The sequence below is a fragment of the Sesamum indicum genome, linkage group LG6 (assembly GCF_000512975.1).
Source record: "Sesamum indicum cultivar Zhongzhi No. 13 linkage group LG6, S_indicum_v1.0, whole genome shotgun sequence".
Lineage (NCBI taxonomy): Eukaryota > Viridiplantae > Streptophyta > Magnoliopsida > Lamiales > Pedaliaceae > Sesamum > Sesamum indicum.
The window spans coordinates 11,512,129-11,534,285 of record NC_026150.1 but is presented as its reverse complement, the minus strand read 5'-3'; the positions used below and the strand labels follow the sequence as shown (position 1 = coordinate 11,534,285).

General features: G+C 34.8%; 2 protein-coding genes across 2 annotated transcripts in view; both read left to right on the top strand.

Moving 5' to 3' along the window:
- LOC105164375 (inositol 2-dehydrogenase 2) lies at positions 3,780-8,250 on the top strand. The gene is made up of 7 exons (XM_011083015.2): positions 3,780-4,083; positions 4,512-4,682; positions 5,503-5,667; positions 5,735-5,899; positions 7,471-7,605; positions 7,730-7,827; positions 7,932-8,250. Exons 1-7 carry the CDS (start codon positions 3,904-3,906, stop codon positions 8,119-8,121), a joined length of 1,104 nt encoding a protein of 367 aa, XP_011081317.1. The 5' UTR covers positions 3,780-3,903; the 3' UTR covers positions 8,122-8,250.
- Positions 14,258-22,157, top strand: part of LOC105164452 (DNA mismatch repair protein MSH4) — a 16,983-nt gene continuing 9,083 nt past the window's right edge. The window contains exons 1-14 of the mRNA XM_011083103.2: positions 14,258-14,353; positions 15,473-15,676; positions 15,754-15,789; positions 15,874-15,986; positions 16,750-16,795; positions 18,181-18,227; positions 18,498-18,605; positions 19,261-19,336; positions 20,153-20,225; positions 20,329-20,474; positions 20,547-20,632; positions 21,521-21,660; positions 21,737-21,876; positions 21,959-22,009. Of these exons, the coding sequence (XP_011081405.1) occupies positions 14,288-14,353; positions 15,473-15,676; positions 15,754-15,789; positions 15,874-15,986; positions 16,750-16,795; positions 18,181-18,227; positions 18,498-18,605; positions 19,261-19,336; positions 20,153-20,225; positions 20,329-20,474; positions 20,547-20,632; positions 21,521-21,660; positions 21,737-21,876; positions 21,959-22,009 (1,332 nt within the window). The 5' untranslated portion in view covers positions 14,258-14,287. The remainder of the gene's footprint in view (positions 14,354-15,472; positions 15,677-15,753; positions 15,790-15,873; positions 15,987-16,749; positions 16,796-18,180; positions 18,228-18,497; positions 18,606-19,260; positions 19,337-20,152; positions 20,226-20,328; positions 20,475-20,546; positions 20,633-21,520; positions 21,661-21,736; positions 21,877-21,958; positions 22,010-22,157) is intronic.

The window sequence follows — 22,157 nt, the reverse complement described above, 5'->3', positions numbered from 1 at the left end:
GGGAAAATTGATATTTGCCGCATTTTCCGACCCATTAGAATCCGTTTTTGCAGTTAGACCCGATTATTAATAGAAAATTATACATTGAGGACAAAAATATTTGTCAATTTTGTCAAAAAAAAGAATTCCTCAGTCCCCTACACATGATCCAAATAAATTAGAGATTCGGTCAAAAGACTGATGTGTCATTCCAACGAGTGTTTCAAATTTTTCAAAAAATATGAAAAAAATAAAATAATAGACAACTTGGCCGCTCTTATCAATTCATCAATTTTAGAGAAAAAACGCAAATAATTACTTAAATAGAAGTAAAAAATCCCTAAAACCCTAAATTTTCTTGTTGTTAACGCAATCAAGAATGTCTTATGAAACATGGTGAAAAGAATAATAAAAAACGACAGTGATTTGAAGCCAGAGGCATGTCAACTTTAGTCATCTTATATGTATGTGGGTGTTTTAGTCAACTTATATGTATGTGAGTGTCGTATTTTAATGGATGATATAGTTTAATCCACTGAAAAGGTATTTCATGTAGTCCGTACGTGCTTTTCTATAAAGAGTATTAGTATACATGGTATCCCACACGTTGAAAATTACTTTTTGTCTTATCGAGAATTAGGGGAAATTATTTTGTTAGTCTGTTGACTTTACCTACTATTCATTTTACTTCCTGTAAGTATGTGCTTTATTGATTTCGTCTTCAACTTACAAAAATGATAAAATTAAGTTAACCGGTGGTCGAAAATTTTGTTTTTATCGAAAAAAATGACATGTCAGTCATGTTGGACATATTTTAACGATTTTTAATCCTATGTGGCATAAGAAATAACTTGACAGTAATATTGGATGTTTTTCTGTAAGGTCACGATACGACGTAGCGCCAATTGAATAAAATTTCAAATATTTGTTACAAAATTAATTTGAACCTTACTCCACCCACTTAAAAATTACCAACTACTACTATTTAAATTACCAATGTAAGTTGTTAATAATTTGCAGGAATTTTTACATATACTATAGAATATAAAATATATATTCATATATCAAACAATTATCTTTAAAAAAATACATTATTTATATACTTTACATTTCTTTTATGGATTTACAGTATATAAAATTAAAAACATCTATAAAATAGTTTAATATATAATAGTTATTTAAAATAGTTTATATTAAATTCTGAATAAATAATTGTGTATAAAATATTACTATATTGAAAAGTAATATATAAGCAGTTTTAAGTCTACAAATCATAATATATTTATTAATTTAATAAAGATTTATAAATCTTTCAAAACATATATAATATATAACAATAAATTATAAAAATAAGAAAAATACTTATCTAAAATATATAAAAATCAGCTATAAAATTAATATATAATTTTTCGCGAAATTCTTATCATTGAAAAAAATGTTCGTTGTACAATGACAAGAAGAAGGCTTTTTCTTCTTCTCTTACGTTAAGTAAAAACATGAATTTGAACTGGCGAGAACTCGATGAATCACTACAATATTGATTCATCGGGTTCTTGCCAGTTCACACAAAAGTTTTTTTTATCTGATATACGTTGTACACCTTTCTATTCCTATTGGTAAGAGCCCCTTTTTGAATTCAGTTAGATGTCTTTTTTTCTAAGGGAAAGCAGCGTTGTTGATGTAATTTCATCGAGATTGGGTTGGTGTTCAGTCTACCTTAGCTTAGCAGAAGACCTAATTGAAAATTCAGCACCCACGTGGCAAATTTCGGTTAAAAATGCTAGAAAATTGATTAAAAATCATAGATCGCATTGCATTTACATATTTTTATAAATCGAATGAGTAAATCGATAAATGACATACTTACGGGATTAAAATTAATAACAGGTAAAAGTTAACTGACTAAAAAAATAATTTTTTCTTGTTGGTGATCGTTATTTTTCTCTTTGTGTCTAGTGTATTTAAGTTAATTTTTTTTGTGTGATTGTAGTCTGCTTCTCAATCTTTAACTCAAACTGAAGGATTCTAAACTTATAATCACGGTTTTAATTCCAACTGAGAGGATCGTAACTAATATTCTCATGTTTGAGGATCAGTACTTTAATCGTACTATATTTGAGAACCAAAACTGAATAAGCGGCAATATTTGAGGACCAAAAATGTAAATTTTCCGTTCAAAAGATGTTGCAAATATCCGTTCGAGCTTCACATGATATAAAGTCTATGCTAGAATTCTTATAAAGATTCCAAACTCTACAAAACTTATTCGAAAACTACTCATTCTGATTTGTTTTGATCTAACGAAAATGTATTTATAATATGTTAAATCTCAGAGAGTATTGAGGAATCGAACAAATATAATCACATCATAATTCACATGGGAAATGGATGGAATCATAAGGTGGCATTCTTTTGCATTAATATGATATATGTCAAATATTAAAAAATTACCTAAAATTAGGAGAAGAAAATGATTTACAAGCTATCCAGCTAATATTTTCATATCATTATTGAATCGGTAAATTGTAATCTACCTATTTTTTTACGTGGAAAATAGATAAATAGTCTCTTTATTTAAAAAAACAAATAGCAATTTATCCCTCTCAATATTTAAAAAAGGTGCAAACTGCGAAAATACTCCTTCACGCAAGCAGTGTTGTGCACACATAATTTTTTTTTATATATTTATTTTACAACAATTGAATCTTATATAATATAAATTGACGGTTCATATTTTATGTTTAGTAATCTCCAGCCCAAATCATATGTTGCCTAATCTATGGCCAGATACCTTGTCCTTTAAAATTAATTATTGAGATTTATTCTCCTATATATAATTTATAGAAAATTTTACACTTTGTCATTTATAACTGTTTTTCAACAAATTTTTTGTTAAAAAAACATCACATACATTAAATATGTGATATTTAAGAGTTATGTGGTGTAATATTTTTCAAGTATGCATAGCATTTGATGTTTTTCGGACAGAAAAATCAACAAAAAAATATTCATATATAGCAAAATGCAAATTTCACAAAGTTGGGATGGTAAGTTGACACAAAAAAAGTTTCAACAAGAAAGCGTAAAAACGGATATAGTTCGGATGACAAAAAATAATTTACCATAAATATATAAAATAAATATAACATTTTATGATTAAGGATCTAACAATCATTTTATAGTTAAAAATGAAGTAAAATCACACTCAAGGCGCATGACGCACCCTGCTTGCGTGAAGGGGGCGTTTTGCATAGTTTTTGATATTGAGAAGATTAATTGTTGTTTTCTTTTAAGGGGATATTTACCTGTTTTCTATATCTTTTTTTTTTAAGTAAAAGCGAGGAACTATTATTAATTGAAATAAACTGATTACGTTCATTACAATAATCATACCTGATCAATAATTCAGTACCTACTATTACAGTAGAAACAACATCTATTATTCAGTAGAAACAACATCTCACGCACAAAGCATGGTTTGAATTTCTGACTTCTAAAATTATGGGGCATCAATTTCGCCAATTAAATTAGGGCTCATTCACAATTTCCTGTATTACAGATAGGCAAATTGCAATTTTTCCTATTTTGGACCAAACAAAACATCAAATTTACTTTAATTTTTTCATAAAAAAAACTTTGGATTTTACTTTAGTTTTAGAGTGGAAAATTATGATATGATCCCATGCATTGATCCTAACAAAAATATAATATCAATTGATGAGGAAAACAAAAAAGAAAAGGAAAACAAATAAAATATCATCCACAATCGCGCCATCAAAATCATACCTTTTATGAAACATTCCAATATAAAAATGGAGCACGAACTACCCATCCTTCTTACTTCTGTGAACTCTGCTCCTCAAATTCACTGCTTGGGAACTAAAAGGTTATACTGAAAAAATCTGCACCAATTACAGCACTCTGATGGCTGATGGAGTAGTAAAATATGGAATAATTGGAGTTGGGATGATGGGAAGAGAGCATCTCATCAATCTTCACCACCTAAGGAGTGAAGGTGTTGCTGTGGTTGCCATAGCTGATCCTTACTTGCCTTCTCAACAAGAAGCAGAGAGGCTTGCACCCTCTTTCGACTGGCCTCTTCAGGTACCTAAGTCTGCTCAAGTCTTGTTCATTCTAGTTAAAGGAGTTGGAAACAATTGGTGCTTATACTGATGTATGTGTTTGTGGAAGTGAATTTGAAGGTCACACTTTTTGTTCTATAAAAGGGGTAATGGATTTTCTTGGTCTTACCAGTTTTGGTGGAGTGATTGAATGTATATCACTTGTTTGTGTTTGTTGGATGTGATTTGAAGGTTCGGGTTTTGTTCATTCCAGTAAAAGGGGTTGTAGATTATCTTTTACTTGGCTTAGGGAATGTATATTACAGTTATTTATGTGTTTGGAGTTTATGGATTTTGAAGGTTCAGTTTTTGTTCATACTGGTGAAAGGGATTTTGGATTTTCTTCACCTGTTGCTTTGGTTTGATTAAGTTATGCTTAGTAGTTAATGTATCTGGGATATGAATTTGAAGGTTTTTTCGAGTCACAAGGAGCTGTTGGATAGTGGGCTGTGCAATGTATTGGTTGTTTCAACCCCAAACATGACTCACTTTGAAATCTTGATGGATATTATCAGCCACCCGAAACCCCATCATGTGTTGGTGGAGAAGCCTCTCTGCACAACTGTTGCCGACTGCAAAAAGGTCGGAAAGAGCACCAGAATGTTTTATTTTATTTAATGGTTGCAAATACAAGTTATAATTTGTTATCTACTGCATGCCTCAGTAGTCAGCTATCAGAGTCATAATTCCTTTTTTATTTTTTTCCTTCCCTGTTGGAGTGAAATAAGTCTTTATTTATTTTTGTGAAAGATCTAGCAGAGAAATGTGTACTGCATTATATATATTTGACCAGTGGGTACTCTGTTGCAGGAACATGTGCTTTACAATGAATAGAATATAAAAGATGTAGCAGCTAGACAATGTCATCATAGTTTGTGATACAAGCTTAAAATATTCTTCTGGAGAGTGATAGGCCAATACGAAATTTGTATTTTTAAACAGTTATCTGTCACTTGGATCCATACTTGCATCATTTGTATTTGACAAGTGTCTCCTTTGCATTGATTTCAAGTGCAATTAATTGTTGAATTGTTGATATATGATGGATGCAATGAATTGGATTCCTCTAGCCTGCACTCTGCACTGGTAAGGGACCTTAGTATTTCTATGATATTAGCAATATAGAGTTTATATTAATCTAGCACTCAAAGAATTTTTCCACTGGAGATTGTCAGTGCCAAAGTCTGTGAATGATTGTTTGTAGTGGTGACTGATGCTTCTTTATGTACCTGAGGATCAAGTAATTCATAGATGGTACTAACATGTACAGATGGAAAAGAAACTGTTCAGATTTTAGTTTTTGCTAAATTCATTCTATATATCACCTTACATGTGTTATCTTCAGTTACTTATGTTTTTCATTTTATTATGGCCTATCTGACAGTTCATAATCATGTTTCAGGTCGTAGATGCTGCTAGAAGTAGACCAGATATCCTAGTACAAGTTGGCTTAGAATATAGATACATGCCCCCTGTTGCTAAACTGATTGACGTGATTAAGGGTGGAAATTTGGGACAAGTGAAGATGGTGGCTATCCGGGAACATCGATTCCCATTTCTAGTCAAGGTACTTGAGGCCACTATACATGTCTAAGTCTTCAACAAGTAAAATTCTTGACTCATTTTTGTAATAGGTCAACAATTGGAACCGATTCAACTGCAACACTGGGGGTACCCTGGTAGAGAAATGCTGCCACTTCTTTGATCTCATGAGGCTATTTGCAGGTGCTGATCCTGTCCGTGTCATGGCCTCTGGAGCTATTGACGTAAACCATAAAGACGAAATTTATGATGGGAAGGTAATTCTCTTTCTGGAAATCATAAAAACATCAGATATTTAGTTTCTAACCTTTAAAGTTCTATATAAGTAAAAGAGTGGCCTTTTGGAACTCAATAGTGAAAGGTAATCTTACTTGGACTTGGTAATTCATGATCTTGGGACCCTATTTTTGGGGGTTTTGATCTCCATTTTCTGCCTATCAACCATACCGGATTGACTGGTGATCATATTTTTGAAGCATGGTCCGCTCCCTTTAACTCCAGCAATGATGATATGAAAAACCTGGGAGCATTGTTCCATATGATATCTTGCCGTCTTATTTTGCCGGAGTCAGTAACTCAGTTGCTTTACTACATTACTCTTTCAAGGCTTCCATGAGCCTGATCAAATAGACCCTGCTTAGTAAAAATATTTACTCTACATATCAATAGGGAACATATACTGAATGCCTTGCGGAAACAACAAAATCACCCACCAAAAATGCTCGAAATTAAGCATTGTATTTCATTGTGCTGGCAAAATCTAGAGATAGTTGAACCTCTTAAGCAAGATATAAGAAGCAATCAACAAAAAAGGAAAGGGGAGGTGATAAAATTTCTGCTTCTGGTATTCTTGTCCCACCATTATGTGCTGGGATGTGTGTGGCTCTTACGGAACTAAATGTGAAGCTACATAATAAAGTATTCTGATTAGAGAAAACATAGTATTCAGGAGATTTCGTCCATGCTGTGCAAAAGCTTCTTGAGGCACTCCCCTGCCAACAATAAACCAAATGCTGATAGGCCTTTAAATTTATCTGCAATCTCTTTTCATCTAGTGGAACCTCCTCTTTTTTCTAAGCTCTTCTCATCTTTCGTCCTTTGCCCCTTTTCACCTTTGCTTCTCAATTTGTTGTCATCATTGAGTAGCCTTTGCCCAATTCTTCCATGCGAGTGCTTATATGGGTCTATCTTGTTTTGGTAAGTATGGCAATAGGTGTCTTCGATTTTAGGAACACTGCTCAATCATCAGTCTATTTCTTGAATGACTTTGGAATGTAGTTTTTAGAATATTGCATACAAGGGAAGATATTAGAAAATAAATTTCTCTAGCTGATGGTTTTACTTTTCTAGGAAAGTACGTTAAAAAAGGAACACACACACTGAAAGTCCCCAGGAATGGGATGTTCTATGCATGCATTACATCAGATGAGACAGGGTAGAAGTGAAAAGAGAGACAATAGGAGTTTAAGATACTTTTCTGGAGTTGAATTTCCAGAAAAAGGAAATGGCACGCTCAGAAGACGGAGTGGAGTCCTCCTGTCTTTTGGTGATTTTCTAATTGAGAGCCTAGGAGAGTGAGAAGCTCTTGGAGAACTTGCTAGTAACATCTCCCATGGTACATTTAGATAGTTTACTAGAGTTATCCAAATATATCCATGTCACTTATGAATTATACTGTGTTGAATTTTCTCATTCATTCTAACAAGCCATGGAAGGGACCATGATTCGTGAATGACCTCTCTTCTTGATTACTTTGGTTTTCTCAATAGGCATGTTAAGTGTTCTTTACTTAATTTCGGTAGTCACATGGTAACTCTCGTTTCTGCAGGTACCTGATATAATCGATAATGCATATGTAATTGTTGAATTCGAAAATGGTTCACGGGGCATGCTCGATCTTTGTATGTTCGCTGAAGGCAGTAAAAACGAACAAGAGATATCTGTTGTTGGTGACATTGGAAAGGTAAAAATCCCTAATCCATCTCCATCCGGAGAATATGCATTTATAAGCTTGTGATGCAAACATGAACGTCTTCTTCTTTTCTTTCCTGCACCACTAGCATAATTACTTAAAGAACTGCTCACAGGGAGAGGCATTTGTTCCCGAGAGCATTGTTCGTTGGGGCACTCGAGTAGAAGGTAGAGATGGAGTTAAGACGTTAAAAGCGAAGGACGATCGTATAAAGTGAGTCACTAATTATTTCCAGTTAGTTAATAATATGGGACATGATTCGATCAGCTTAGACATTAAAATCTTACAATTCTTGCAATGTATTTGCTGCTTATCAGATATGATGGGCTACACCATGGTTCCAGCTATCTGGAACATCTTCAGTTTTTGTCTGCAGTGAGAGCTAAGGGAGCACAAGCTCCAGCAGTAGATCTGCATGACGGGTTGATTTCAGTGGCTATAGGAGTCGCAGCGCAGCTGTCGATTGAGAAGGGTCGATTTGTAACTATCGAGGAGGTCATGAAATAAGCGCCTCGATTGTTCGACGTTCTCTGTTCTGGTTTCTTTCTCAACTTCAACAGAAGGAACTTGTCGGAGAAATAGTATTTGTGAATGGCAAGCCGAGCAATTCTAGAGCTTCTCGCAGATACTGAAGAATTCATTTGAAAAAGAACATAATTTTGGCCTTGGGATTTTAGGAAGGACAATGTTTTGAAAGAAAATGCTATGTAAATGCCTGTTGGCCGTTTTGATTTATGTATCTACTTATATACTTATTTGTTTTTCAAGATATCTAATTACATATCTAAAGTACTGAGAGACTCTTAGGGGTAATTGGTACATCAGAAAAAATTTGGAGGAACAAAATAAATTTAGAATGGAATAAAAGTAAGAACGGAATGATTTTAGTATATTGTTCCTATGTTTGGTGTCTCAAAGGAATGAGAAAAGAAATTGAATCAGAACTTTCTAAATTACTCGTTTATATGTTTTGTAAATGATTTAAGAATAAAAATAAAACTAAGTAGAGTCTTATTACATAAGAAATATTATTTTGAAATGTTAAATTAATTAATAATTAATAATATATATTATTGAATGTTTTTATATATTTACTTTTTTGTAAAACATACTTATTATATACATACTTCAGCATACATATAAAAAATATAGAGTACGACAATATACGGTGCATGTGCTATTATATAATATTTTATACTTATAGTAATATTTGGTAAAATGCATATAAAGATGTTAATATCTTTCTATTCTATATAAAGGTTAATTACACTTAAACCCCTTTTAAAATATGAAATTATATTTTTTCCTAAAAAAGTTTCAAAACTACACTTACGACCCCTCTAAAAATTCAGTATTTCCACCCCTCCAGAAATTTACTGTTTACACCTAATCCCTTTTGTTAGTATTTAGACGAAAAACGATGACATTAGCAAAAAATAATTCTCTGCCACCAATACACGTATTAGATAATAATTGTGTGTATTTTGATGAGCGTACGATTCTAACAGTTACACCATTCTCGTACATAAATTTCCTAACAATCTGAAAACGAAAACTATCTCTAGTGGTTCTCTTTCCTCCCATTCCAGTGTCCTCACGCCAGCTCTTGATCTCAAAGGAAAAAGAAAGACAAAAAGCAGTTCCAAGAAGCCCTATATTCGTTCTGATTGAATTGATTGCGTTTTCTAATATTATTCATTGATCGGAATATTATTCAGTTAATATGTGAGTGATTTCATGCGATATTTTCAAAGAATTGCATTAATTTTTGGAGATGATTCATTATGTATTTGGTTAGATTACAATGCATTAGGATTAGTTGAGTAAAGATATCTTGAAAGGTTTTCTTTCCTCATGCTGAAACATAAGTGGAATTCATAAGTAATATTTTCAATGCGTCTCAAGTTATGCTGGTGATTTGTTGGTACCTTTTCTTATTTGTTTATTTTTCCCTCCCAACAACGCTAATATCAGTTGTTATTGTTACACTTAATTCTATTTTGATATACAAATCCTATGACTGGTTGGATTCCATTCAAGAAGACAATTTACTTTGAGTGTAAAGTTAGAATAGGTGACCAAAAAGCCAGTTGGATTGATTGTTTTCTATTCGACAATCTTTATCGAAATGATATTAAAATGATGAATATGGTAAGAGTTCATCATATTGGCATTGTGTTTTATTGTGTTTATGACTTACGTTGAACGGTGTTTTAATATCACAACAAAATGTCCACATACCGAAAGGTTAAACTTATTGAGTTGAGTTGCACATAGGCCAACTATGAAACCAACTTCTAAAGGGTCAGTCTGAAACGTTCCAAGTCGAGGACCTCGAGAAGGGGCATTGAGAGTCCTATATAGCCTTGCACTAAGTATTGCTGCCGTGTTTTGTCAGCAAAAGACATAGGTCGTCTATGCAATTTAGTGGGTTGGTTGGTATGACTGATATCTCCAATGGCATACAATAGCTAATCCAAAATGCATCCACGCAAGCGGCTGCTCAAGTGCTAACTCAATTTGAAGCTCATCACCCTATGAACCCGCCCCTTCTTTTCCTTGCTGAAGTCGAGGATTACCCTTTGCTCTCGAGGAGGAGGAGCAGAGGCAAGAAGAGACGAACAATAGAGTCTCTCGACCTGAAGGTAATCAGATGCAAGAGCAAAACCCCCGCCAATCGCAACAACCTTCTGCACCCCAACCGTCAAGGGAAGTCAAGGATCCTTACCTGTCCCTAGTCGTAGCTCCTCCGAGATGCAACTCTTTCTCCCACACAATCTTAGTTGAAGCGCTTTCAGTAGGCGTTAAAGTATTGAACCTTTCTGAATACGATGGAATAGGGGACCCATAAGAACACTTGGACAACTTTTATGCTAAAATCGATTGGTATGACTTGAGTGATGTTGCCTACTGCAAGGTCTTCCGCACTACGATCTCCAAGTGCGCTCTGGTGTGGTTCAACCAGTTGCCCACTCGAACTATCTACAACTTCGAACAGTTGACCCAACGTTTCATGCATCACTTCTCCATGAATAAGAAAGTACAAAAAACGGCGGCATATTTATTGACCATTTGCTAGAGAGAAAATGAGCCGTTAAGAGATTAATTTCAAAGGTCTGTGGAGGCAGTGGACGAGGTGCCGCATGTCAACCATGAGTTGTTGGCCAGCATTATTCAACAAAATTTACTACCAGGAAGATTCAAAGAATTTATAGCCGGAAAACGCCCTAGCTCTCTAGAAGACTTGCTTATGCGATCACAAAAATTTATTAGAATTGAGGAGTCCAATGTGTCAGACACTTCTCATAGCGTTAGAAAGATGGGCCGAGAGAAGGAGAAAGAACCAAAGAAGAAGGAAGAACGCAAACACCTAGCGCCGATACGGTTCTCGCACTACACCCCCTGAATGCACCTAGAAGTGAAATATTAGTCATGGCGGAGCAACACGGGTTGATTAATCAATGGCCAAGAAAAATGAAAGACAATCCCATAGGTTAAAGTCTGACAAATATTGTCGCTTCCACCCTGACATGGGGCATACAACCGCGGACTGTCATCATCTCCAAAATGAGATAGAAAAACTAATCTAAGGGGGATACTTGAAGGAATATGTCAACCACTATCCACAAGGATGCCAATTTGATCGCGTGCCGACTGCACCACCTCGAGAGCTAACATCAGATCCAACTCCTCATGACGATAATCTTCCCACAGCTGGAGTCATCCCATGACCTCAAAAGGACCAGCAGGAAGAGATTTCCTCGCCACGAAGGAGGGACCTTAAGTTCGCGTAGTGGAAAAAAGTATTTTTTGGCTATTCACTTGTAATAGGAGAAAGTTTGAGTAGGAGCTCAACATATCCTTCTCCACTTTTGACTTTCCCTAAGACTTCGTAATTCAAACTTAAGCAATGAAGTTAACTTTCCTATCGTAGTTTAAAAACTTTCAGATGCTGAGATCCTTGGAGTTTCGAGAGGCCCCTTGAGGCAACATAGAGTTGCCTCGGGATCCCACGACAGAAACTTCACTGAGATCCTCTCTAATAATGTTGGCCCCGAAAATTTTGCACTCCCTTCTAAAGTTGATAAAAAAAAAGTCAACTCCGGAGCATGAGCAAAAATATCCCTTGAGGCAACACCCGACGAAAATAAGTTGTAAGAGAACAAAACAAATGAACAAGTGTAATGACTACATTTATAAATGTAAATATTGCCGATTTAGCATTCTGAATTTCTGATCATATAAGTCGAAAACAAAATCATCCCAAATATAAAATACCGCCAAGTTAAATGCTAAAATTTTCGGCCATATGAGTCGGGGAAAATCACCCCTTCGGGCAACATACTGCCAAGTTACATGTCAAAATTCATCCCAAGTACTAAATGTTGAATTACATGCCAAATTTTCAACCATTTGAGTCGTGAGAAAATCACCCTTGAGGCAACATACTGACGTGTTACATGTCAAAATGTTCGACCATGTGAGTCGGAAGCCATGCCAAATTATATAGCGAAATTTTCAATCATATGAGTCGTGAGAAAATCGTCAGTGGAGGCAACATTCGTATAATTTTTAAAAAAATTATAATAATAATTAAAAAAAAAGCTCTCCTCCACCTTCCTCAAGGACTTGGAGGGCTTCGTCACTACAAGTAAGAGTTGTCTACTCTTCCTCACCCACCTCAAAGTCGAGAAGAGGCGAACTCCTCTAAAAAATTTAACACCCCAAGTACAGATAAAAATAAAAATACCTTCCATCATTGATAGAGGAGGACAATTTAATGACCAATCTTATGTTCCACAATGCATGAAAATCCGCTAGTATAACGAGGGAGTCTCATATCTTGAAGACGACGTCGAAATCCCTCAAAACACATGAAATAGTTCCGAACAAATAATGACTAAAACCAATGCCATAATTCTGAATAACCTCTATTAAAATAGAGTGAGAGTAAAATATGATAAAAAATACTAGGGGTGTGCAAAAAAACCGAAAACCGGCCGAACCGAACCGAAACCGAAAATTCGGTTCGAACCGAAAACCGAACCGAATTTTCGGTTCGGTTTTCGGTTTTTTAAAAAAAAAAAATCGGTTTTCGGTTCGGTTTTTTGGTCACCAATTCGGTAACCGAACCGAACCGAAAACCGAAATTTTGTAAATAATAAAAAAAATATATTTTTTATACATATAAAAATTATATAATTATATATATATTATAATATTAATATTATATAATTTATATTAGTAAAACTAAAGAAAAGTGTACTATTTTTAGATATTGAATATTAACATATTGAAGTTGTTCTACACTTGTGACTTATACTATTAAATTAGAATTTAATTTTAATATTTTGGTATTTGTATTTTTGGATAAAATTGCAACATTATCACAATTTCGACTTAAAATATCAAAATATATTATTTTAAAAAATAAAAAATAAAAAAAACGGTTTTTTTCGATTTTAAAACCGAAAAAACCGAACTTCCGTTCGGTTTTAACCGAACCGAACCGGTACCAACCGGTTCGGTTTTCGGTTTTCCAAACGGCCGAACCGAATTTTCGGTTAACCGAAAATTCGGTTCGGTTAACCGAAATGGACACCCCTAAAAAATACTTGATGGTGGAGCGGTTGGGATCTTCATTTTTAAACTTTTTAACTTGTATTCAAAACCCAGTAGACGCGGCATTATATGCCTCCTCCTAAAGCGCATGAGCACGAGAGTCCACCAGCCTTGAGCTGTCTCGAGCCCTACTCGTCTAGTGCTCGAGGTCGCTGCCTCGAGCTTGACTCGAGCACAGCTCGAGGTGCGACCAGCTCATGCCTCGAGCTGGGCACCTTTTCCAACTCGCGGCACCAGCCTCGAGTTGAATTCGAGGCGTCCAACTCGAGAGCCTCGAGCTAGGCTCTAGGCATCTTCTTCAATCATAGTATTGCGCTTGGGTCATAAAGCTTGAGCTTGTTAACTTGTTCAATATTTGACTCAATAGTTTTCCAAACTAAATCAAGTCCTAAACACCTCTTGTGTTTTCTTACTCTCGGATGACTTACTCATCCTAATAACTCATCCGAGAGTGGGGGCTATATGATATATATGTTATTTATTTACAAGCGTAAAAAAGAATAATTTTTTATATGCAAGTCAGCAAATAAACATATACACCCTACCATATTATAAAACTCCTAATACTACAATAAATACCTCATATACTTTTTCTTAAACCAGGTAAGTATTCATTGATTTGATAATTCATAACCCACTCTCTCTAAACTTAACTTTACCCGGTGAATTGTTGTGTCGAGGGTAAAATTCGTGTTTCATCATTTCATCAAAATCACAACTACATCAGTTATAAAGTTAGCCCCACATTTTAAAAAATATCGCAAAGTTAATTCCAAATATTGCAATTTTTTGATGATGTGATTAACTTTGCAATATTTTTTTTAAAGTATGACATTAATATTAGCTATTTTAAGAAAATATAGGATTAATATGCAAACCATCCTATATTTTTGGACTAAAATTGTAATTTTCTCTATTTCAAAGCCCTCCACCTTTTTGATTTAGCATGGCTAATGACTAGTAAGAAGTACAAATAGGCTGGCGGGCATTGATAATACAAATACAAAATCAGTCTGGCTCTTCACTTTGCTCCTCCGTGTTGAGAATTCGAATGGAAGACGATACAGGAGAGAAATCCAGCTTCATCGTTGGTATCATTGAGAACCGCGCCAAAGAGGTCTCTGTTTACTGTTTCTATTTGCGTATAACACAACATTAGTACATGTGTCTGGATTCTGAATCACTCATTAATTATGGAGGAGCTTATGATACTTCATACACAATACCGTCCTTTTTATGCGATTGTAGATAACTTTGAAGTTTTCTGAATGAGCCTGTCATTGTGTTGTGATTATATCTCTAGTCGTGCAGTTGCGTAATGAATTTCATCCACAATTTGATGTAAAGTTGCATGTACTTGAGTACATGCGTGTTTATTTGTGAATATAGTCATTTTGGTATATCATATTGGAATAGCATCGATTTTCCTGTGCATGTGGATATTTGGAATTTTTTTTGAATAATCTGTTCATTGAGCTTACCACTCTATTTTTGTGTTTATGTTTCACAAAACTGATTTCGTTAGATGCAAGTGCTATTTTGGAGTTGCATGTATGTCCTGACTGCTAAATATTCATAATACCTATGTTATTCAACTGGAGTTTGTGTATGTGTGTTGGTACTTATACTAGGATGTCTTATTTGGATGAACTTCAATTTGCCTTTGAACCAAAAAGTTCATTGGGAAGCTATTGTTATTTATATGATGTATCTGTTGTGGCACAAAATTGATTTCACTTGATGCATGTACTATTGTAAAGTTGCATAAATTCTGTTTATTGGTCAATAAAGACAATTAAATGTGCATTCGGTGGATAAGGCAATGTGTTTAGAAGTGCAAACAAAAATTTATATGAATTTTAGACGGAACAAATGTGGCTATGAACTTGACTAGGAGGATAACAATTATATTTAAAATCGATGACTCCAAAGTGGATACACAATCTGTCAGCTATCCTTACATTTAAAAGTTTCCATTCTTTGGGAGGAAATGAATTCTAGAACAAGCTTTGGATTTGAACTTCATTGGCATATGCTGGTTACACTGTAGGTGTTCTGGTTAAATTTTCTTGTTACACCTTAAAATCTGATTCCGGGGAGGTCAATCAATCTAAGAATATAGATACTTCCACACTATTTATCGTTCCTAAATATGACTTCTAGAAATGCTAATTTTTAGTATGTTTATACCACTTACTGCAGTTGGTTAATGATTGTTGTACTATCTAACTTGTAGGTTGGAGTGGCTGCATTTGACTTGAGGTCAGCTTCATTTCACCTTTCTCAGTATATTGAGACGAGCAGCTCATACCAGAACACAAAAACACTACTGAATTTTTATGATCCTATGGTGATTATTGTTACACCTACTAAGCTGGCTCCTGATGGCATGGTTGGAGTTTCTGAGCTGGTTGACAGATTTTTCTCTTCAACCACAAAGGTAATCTATGACTGGATTTTGATTTTGTAATTCTTAGTGCCTAATAAAGTAAGATTGTCTTCTTTCTGCATCTACAGGTTATGATGGCTCGCAGTTGCTTTGATGACACCAGGGTAGCTACATGGCTGTGAATATATTACCTTGCTTATTATGCAGGAGTTGATGTATAATTTTAATTGCTGCATTGATCTTGATAGGGTGGTGCTCTAGTTAAAAACTTGGCAGCCAAGGAATCATCTGCTCTTGGTTTGGATACTTATTACAAGCAATATTATCTATGCTTGGCTGCAGCTGCTGCAACCATCAAGTGGTATTTCTACACTCAGGATTTCTTTAAATTTTAGAAGAGTGTTTGTTTACCTGATCGGGAAACGATAACAAAGAATATACTCTAAATTATGAGTTATCACTTGCTATTGTGATGCTTCATCTAGTTGCTGCTTTAGTTTAAACTTCACCCCCAGTTATACATCTGATAAAATTTATTTTGAAGACAAAAGGACTCAATGGAACTATAAAATGGTAATGTTAAACCAAAGCAAGTTCTTTATGGAGCTCATTCTACATGTTATATTTTCTGGAATGAGCCCTCCATAAGTCTTTCCCTCGTCAATTGATTTGATTGAATGTTTCAGAAAAATTGTTGGAGCTGGGTTACCTATGCTAGCCATCCCAGATTTACTGTTAGGTGTGCTGGCTGAGCACTGAAATGCCTTTGCTGGCCTCTTTTGCAACTGAATTTCAAATCTACCAATTTAAAGTTTAAGTGCGACATTATTGGTGAATGTAGTTATATCAGCAGAGAGGACCATAGTTCTTGTTAATAATGTCAACAACAATTCATACATCTTACTCTGTATTGGTATTCCATTGACTTGTGAATGTAAGTACTAAGAAGATTTACAAAAGAAGCCCATTCGATAAAATTTCCGTGATTATTAAGTAGGTCTCAGCAGTCACATGATCAACTATTTCTCTTGTCCTTTTTCCGGGGGCCCATCTGGTCTTGGAACTGTGTCTATTCTGCTTAAAAACATTTAGTTACATCTTTGAATCTTTTATATTATGCACAGGATAGAAGCAGAGAAGGGAGTCATCATCACTAACCACTCATTATCTGTAAGTCCTTGTCCTCTAAAGTAATCCTCCATCCCCTTCGAGCACAATAAAATTGAAAAATTGCTAGAAGAGTGAAATCTAGTTAAATATTTAGCAAAGAAAATCCTGAAGCATTGTATTCATGGATTTTGATAAAAGTTGATTTGACATTTATTTTAAAAAATACCAACTGTAGAATGAAATGCCTGAAGCATTGACATTCTTATCATGATTTCTATTTACCTAAATAGGACAAGGTAATATTATGAGAATATTATTTTTGGTTGAGAAATCGTCTAACATTAGGTTACAGTCTTCTTAGAGAACCACTTGTCTCTATTACTTCATGCGAGTTTTCTACTTTTCAAGTCATGGTTTATGGTTGGTCCATCTGAGTGACACGAAACTGAAATAAAAGCTGAAGCTACCACTTGATGATTTCATGTATTCTCGATAGATATGTGGTGTTGTTTATGGATGTTAGAAGATAAATACAACCTTAACTGCATATAATTGATATCTTCAACTCCCTCATCATTAATATGATAAACAAGAATAAACTTACTTTGATGTCTTCTAGTTCCTATGAAAGTGAAATATTCTAGAGAATTATTGCTTCTAATTTTCAAAGCATTATGAACAAATAAATTACAACCAATGATTTTTGAGCTATTATTGAACATTTCCTCCAGAATAAATGAATTGAGCATTCCAGCATTTTACTTTGGCTATGCACATTTTGATCATTGGGCCGCACCAGATTCGCCATACTTTTCTCTGGTTTAGATTAAGGAGATAATTAATTTTCTCTCTTATAACACTATGATCTTTTCCTGATGAATTTTAGGAGTATTATTTGTGGAACTGACATTGTTATCGCAATGCAAATTATTATGCGTATCTTCTCCAAAGATATGCACTCCCTTTTTCCAGTCTTCAGAATCCCAAGAATTTGGCCTGGACCATGCCTGGGAGTTGAAAAGAGCAGGAATCTTTTCTGTATCTTCACCTACTTCCAACAGTAAAAAAATTAAATCCATATAGGGAAACTTGAGTGTTTCAAGCAGTGGAGCCTAAAAGATGAATAATTATTTTAGGAAATGAAATACTGATGTAGAGGGCTCAAAATGGAAATATGAGTACTCCCTTATTCATACGCCAAGTATTTGTTTTGTCCAACATGGTTAGCTCCGCCCAGTCCCTCTTCTCACAGTTTGAAATAGAAGTTGTTCTTGTTCTGTCTAATTCTCTCTGCAGTTTCAAGAAATGATCTATGGTAATATGTGATCATGTGAACCATATATATTTGGCTTTACTTCATGATGATCTTTACTACATTGCAGAGTTATTGAGGTCTGCTTGTCTCATTGCAATTTCTCTCTATTGTGCGATTTTCTCTCTTTCAGGTTACTTTTAATGGATCATTCGACCACATGAATGTAGACGCCACTAGGTATCCTTCTACTTGAAAAGAATGCCACACTGCTTTCATTTTCAAAATTTCTTTGTTAACCTTTCTAGTCGGGTCCAAATATTCCAGGCTGCTGCTTAGCTTTATAGAGCAAAAGATTTTGGGTAATATGTTTGAAGCATTGTGCTTCCATTTTATCCTTTTCTTTTCTTTATTTATGGGCATTGATTCTCTTGAAAAGGCAGAAGCATTCATTTATCAGTCTTCGCTGCACCATTTAGTCGGTAGAGTTGTAACATACCCTGATGGCAGTGTCCAGAACTTGGAAATCATTGAGCCGATGCACTCTAGTCTTTGGGGCACTAACAACAAGAAGAGAAGTCTATTTCATATGCTCAAGACAACAAGGACCATTGGAGGGTATGCTTGTTAGTATTCATATTGATGTCATAATTTGCTCAGCAATTAATTTCAATGTAGCAATGTGTCTCAGCATACTGTTTCATGAGTAGCAGCTCTGCATCCAACTAATTAATAACTGGAAAAAGATTGTTTGTGTTCTCGGAGAGAGAGATGTAAGTTTCTCTTTGTTGAACTGGAGTGCTGGATACTAATGATTTTCTGGAAATGTTAAGGATGAATTTTCTTGGCTGCAGTTTAAATTTAGCCGTGGTGCTTAGCTTATTCATTATATACTTGTTTTGTGCTTTAGGGAAGACTCAAAGGCGATTTAAGGAGAAAAACTAGGTCTTATATGAAAAACATATTATCAGATACTACCAGCGGAACAAAATTAAAGTCTAAAATATTTTTAGTCCTATAAAGAAAGTTCTCTTGTACATCTGGCCATTGTGCAATTGATTGGAAAATGTAATTATAACAAAATGTAAGTCATACATTGATAGGTAATGAGGTGAGACAGAGGTTGAAACACACAATCCCAGCACACCTGACTTTGAAAAGAATACTAGGTCGATTTCATCTCTGCTGATTTTAGAATATGATTTGTCTGCAGAAGTGATACCATGTTTTCCTAATCAGAAATCTTATATATCTAGATTTCTGTTCTATGCAGGACTAGACTATTGCGAGCCAATCTTTTGCAGCCTCTCAAAGACATTGACACTATCAATGCCCGACTTGATTGCCTGGTAAATTTAGTATGATTCCCTCAAAAACTTAAAAACTACTCTTGCGTGTCTTTCTTCTTCTGATTAATATACTTTATGACTTTTAAATTAGAACAAGAAAATCTTGCAACTTGGCTTTGTCGCCAATCAATGTGATGTTATAGCATCTGATTGAAACAACATGCATCAATACTCTACCGCAGAACAGTATGAACTTGAAATAATGTGACTATTTGTTGCTTGAAATTATAGTGTATAAGTACCGCAACCAAAAGCATAAAGTTGAACACTTCAGTAATAAGTTTGCAACTCTAGCTGCTAAGTGTATTATAAAAATGCCTGGTCATCTTTGAATAATTCTTCTTGCAATTTAATTACTTCTCCTCGTCTTTCACAATGAGAATTCCTTTGCAGTAAGTGGATCTAGTAGCATCCGTGATATTACTGCTTAGTCCAATCAATCTCCATTTTATGTGGAAATGAATGATTAAGCTAGTTGTAAAGAGTAGGTTCCACTGATTCTGAAAACTCAAGTTTGTAATGTATTAAATGTAAGACCATTTATGGCTCAAGTTCATAAATAGAAAAGACATAAACCCCTTTCATTTAAGCCAATTTCATTTTTTGTTGTCTTGCAAGTGTTATTTTTACATAGTAGATGGCTGCGAGGGGAGACCCAATACTAGGTTGTTTGCTTGTTTGCCTTTGATATCTTGTTGAATTGCCTCATCAGCAAGCTTAAGCTTAAAAGAGAAAGGATGTCTAATATTAAAAAATAAAGCACAAATAGCTTCGAGTACACTATATTGCGAGTTTGATTGTTGAATTTAATTTCAGGATGAGTTGATGAGCAATGAGCAGCTGTTCTTTGGCTTGTCCCAGGCTCTTCGTATGTTTCCAAAGGAAACTGGTAAGCATTGGAAAATATAATGGAGATATTTACTTTGTAACTTTTGCAGCTGTGTGACACAGTTTTTTTTTATACAACTTTGTTGAATTCATGCTGTGTCCAGATAAAGTCCTTTGTCATTTTTGCTTTAAGCAAAAGAAAGTTACTAATGGGGTCCTGGCCATAGACAACTCCAGAAAGAGCCAAATATTGATCTCAAGCATTATTCTTCTTAAAACGGCTCTAGATGCATTACCATTACTCTCCAAGGTACATTAACCTTTCTGTGTGTATGTTGTATAGTTTAGTCCTGATGAGTTTCCAATCTTCAACCATTTTTAGGCGCTTAAGGATGCCAACTGTTTTCTACTCAGAAATGTTTACAAGTCTATATGTGCAAATGAAAAATTTTCTTCCATGAGGGAAAGGTATAGTTGGTATTTGCTTCTGCTATTAAGTTGTTCATGTTCATAATCATGCTCAACATCAAACAATCTTCCTGTTCTGATGGAGAATATATAATTTTGATTCTTATTAAGATCATATCAATCCATCATCATGGACAATGTAAGGATCTTATGTATTGTTTCACAATTCTCACATCTTTATTTGCCGCATGCACAAGTCGCTTAGGCCTTCTGCTTGTTAAGACAGGTGAATAAGCATTAAACAGTAAAAGAGATGTCTTCCAGTTTGTTTGAAAAACAATAGCTGGACATTCCGCCGGATGCATCAAAAAGTATATTATGCATGTTTCTTTCTTGCTCACGCTCTTGCTTCTTCTAGTTCCATCATAATCCCGTTTTTAAAATGCCATGGATAATAAATGTAAACCTGGTCGTGTTTTCTCTATGTTATTTAATGTTCAGCACTTCAATGTTGGTCTTTTGTGTGTTTGGACAAGAAACTATTTTTGTTGATAACCACGTGGATGCAAAGTCTTAACCATTAAATAAATTTAGAGTACATTGTTAAGTTTTGTTTTTCATGTTGATTGTATGCTATCCGTGTAATTGGACAATCGAAGAGGAATCATCAACTCTAACTTTGCTCATGCGTGTCACAGATAAAAGTGACATATCATTTATTTAAAAATTTGTTATTTTTTTTTAACTTGATTACCAGTAATCTGAGCTAGAATGGGTAATAAAATACCAAGGAAGCATTTTTATGCTGGCCATATCAAGGCCAATGGTGGTTATGTGTTCCAATTTTGTTGACTGCTTAATGAACTGCCACAGCTTTGGTGCCCATTAAATTTAGCGGCCATTTGATTAATGTGTAGTGTGTAATGATGATGAGACATTGTTGTTTAGGATTGGAGAGGTTATTGATGAAGATGTTCTTCATGCACGTGTCCCTTTTGTTGCTCGAACTCAGCAGTGTTTTGCTGTCAAGGCAGGAATTGATGGGCTACTAGATATTGCACGCAGATCTTTCTGTGACACCAGTGAAGGTTTTTCTACAAGATGAAGGGACGAATTCTGTCACCAACTATCCATTTCTTGCATTCTAATCAACTATCTCTGCAGCGATACATAACTTGGCCAACAAGTACCGAGAGGATTTCAAGCTGCCGAATTTGAAAATCCCATACAACAAAAGGCAAGGTTTCTACTTTAGCATACCTCAGAAGGATATACAGGGAAAACTTCCCAGCAAGTTCATCCAGGTTAATTAACAACACACTTAGTTTCTTTAAAGGTCCTTGTTGGACAATTTTCCCTTACATGCTCCTTATGGACTATTACCAGGTCATAAAACATGGAAACAACATACATTGCTCTTCTCTGGAACTGGCCTCTGTGAGTTGACTTATCACTTCACTTACCATAATCATACCCCATGATCATCACCTGCATTAATATTTAAAAGTAAGTATTATGTAACTATCTATGTCAGTGCTTATTGAGAGGAAGAAAATAATTGACACTTATCCACCTTTATGGTTCG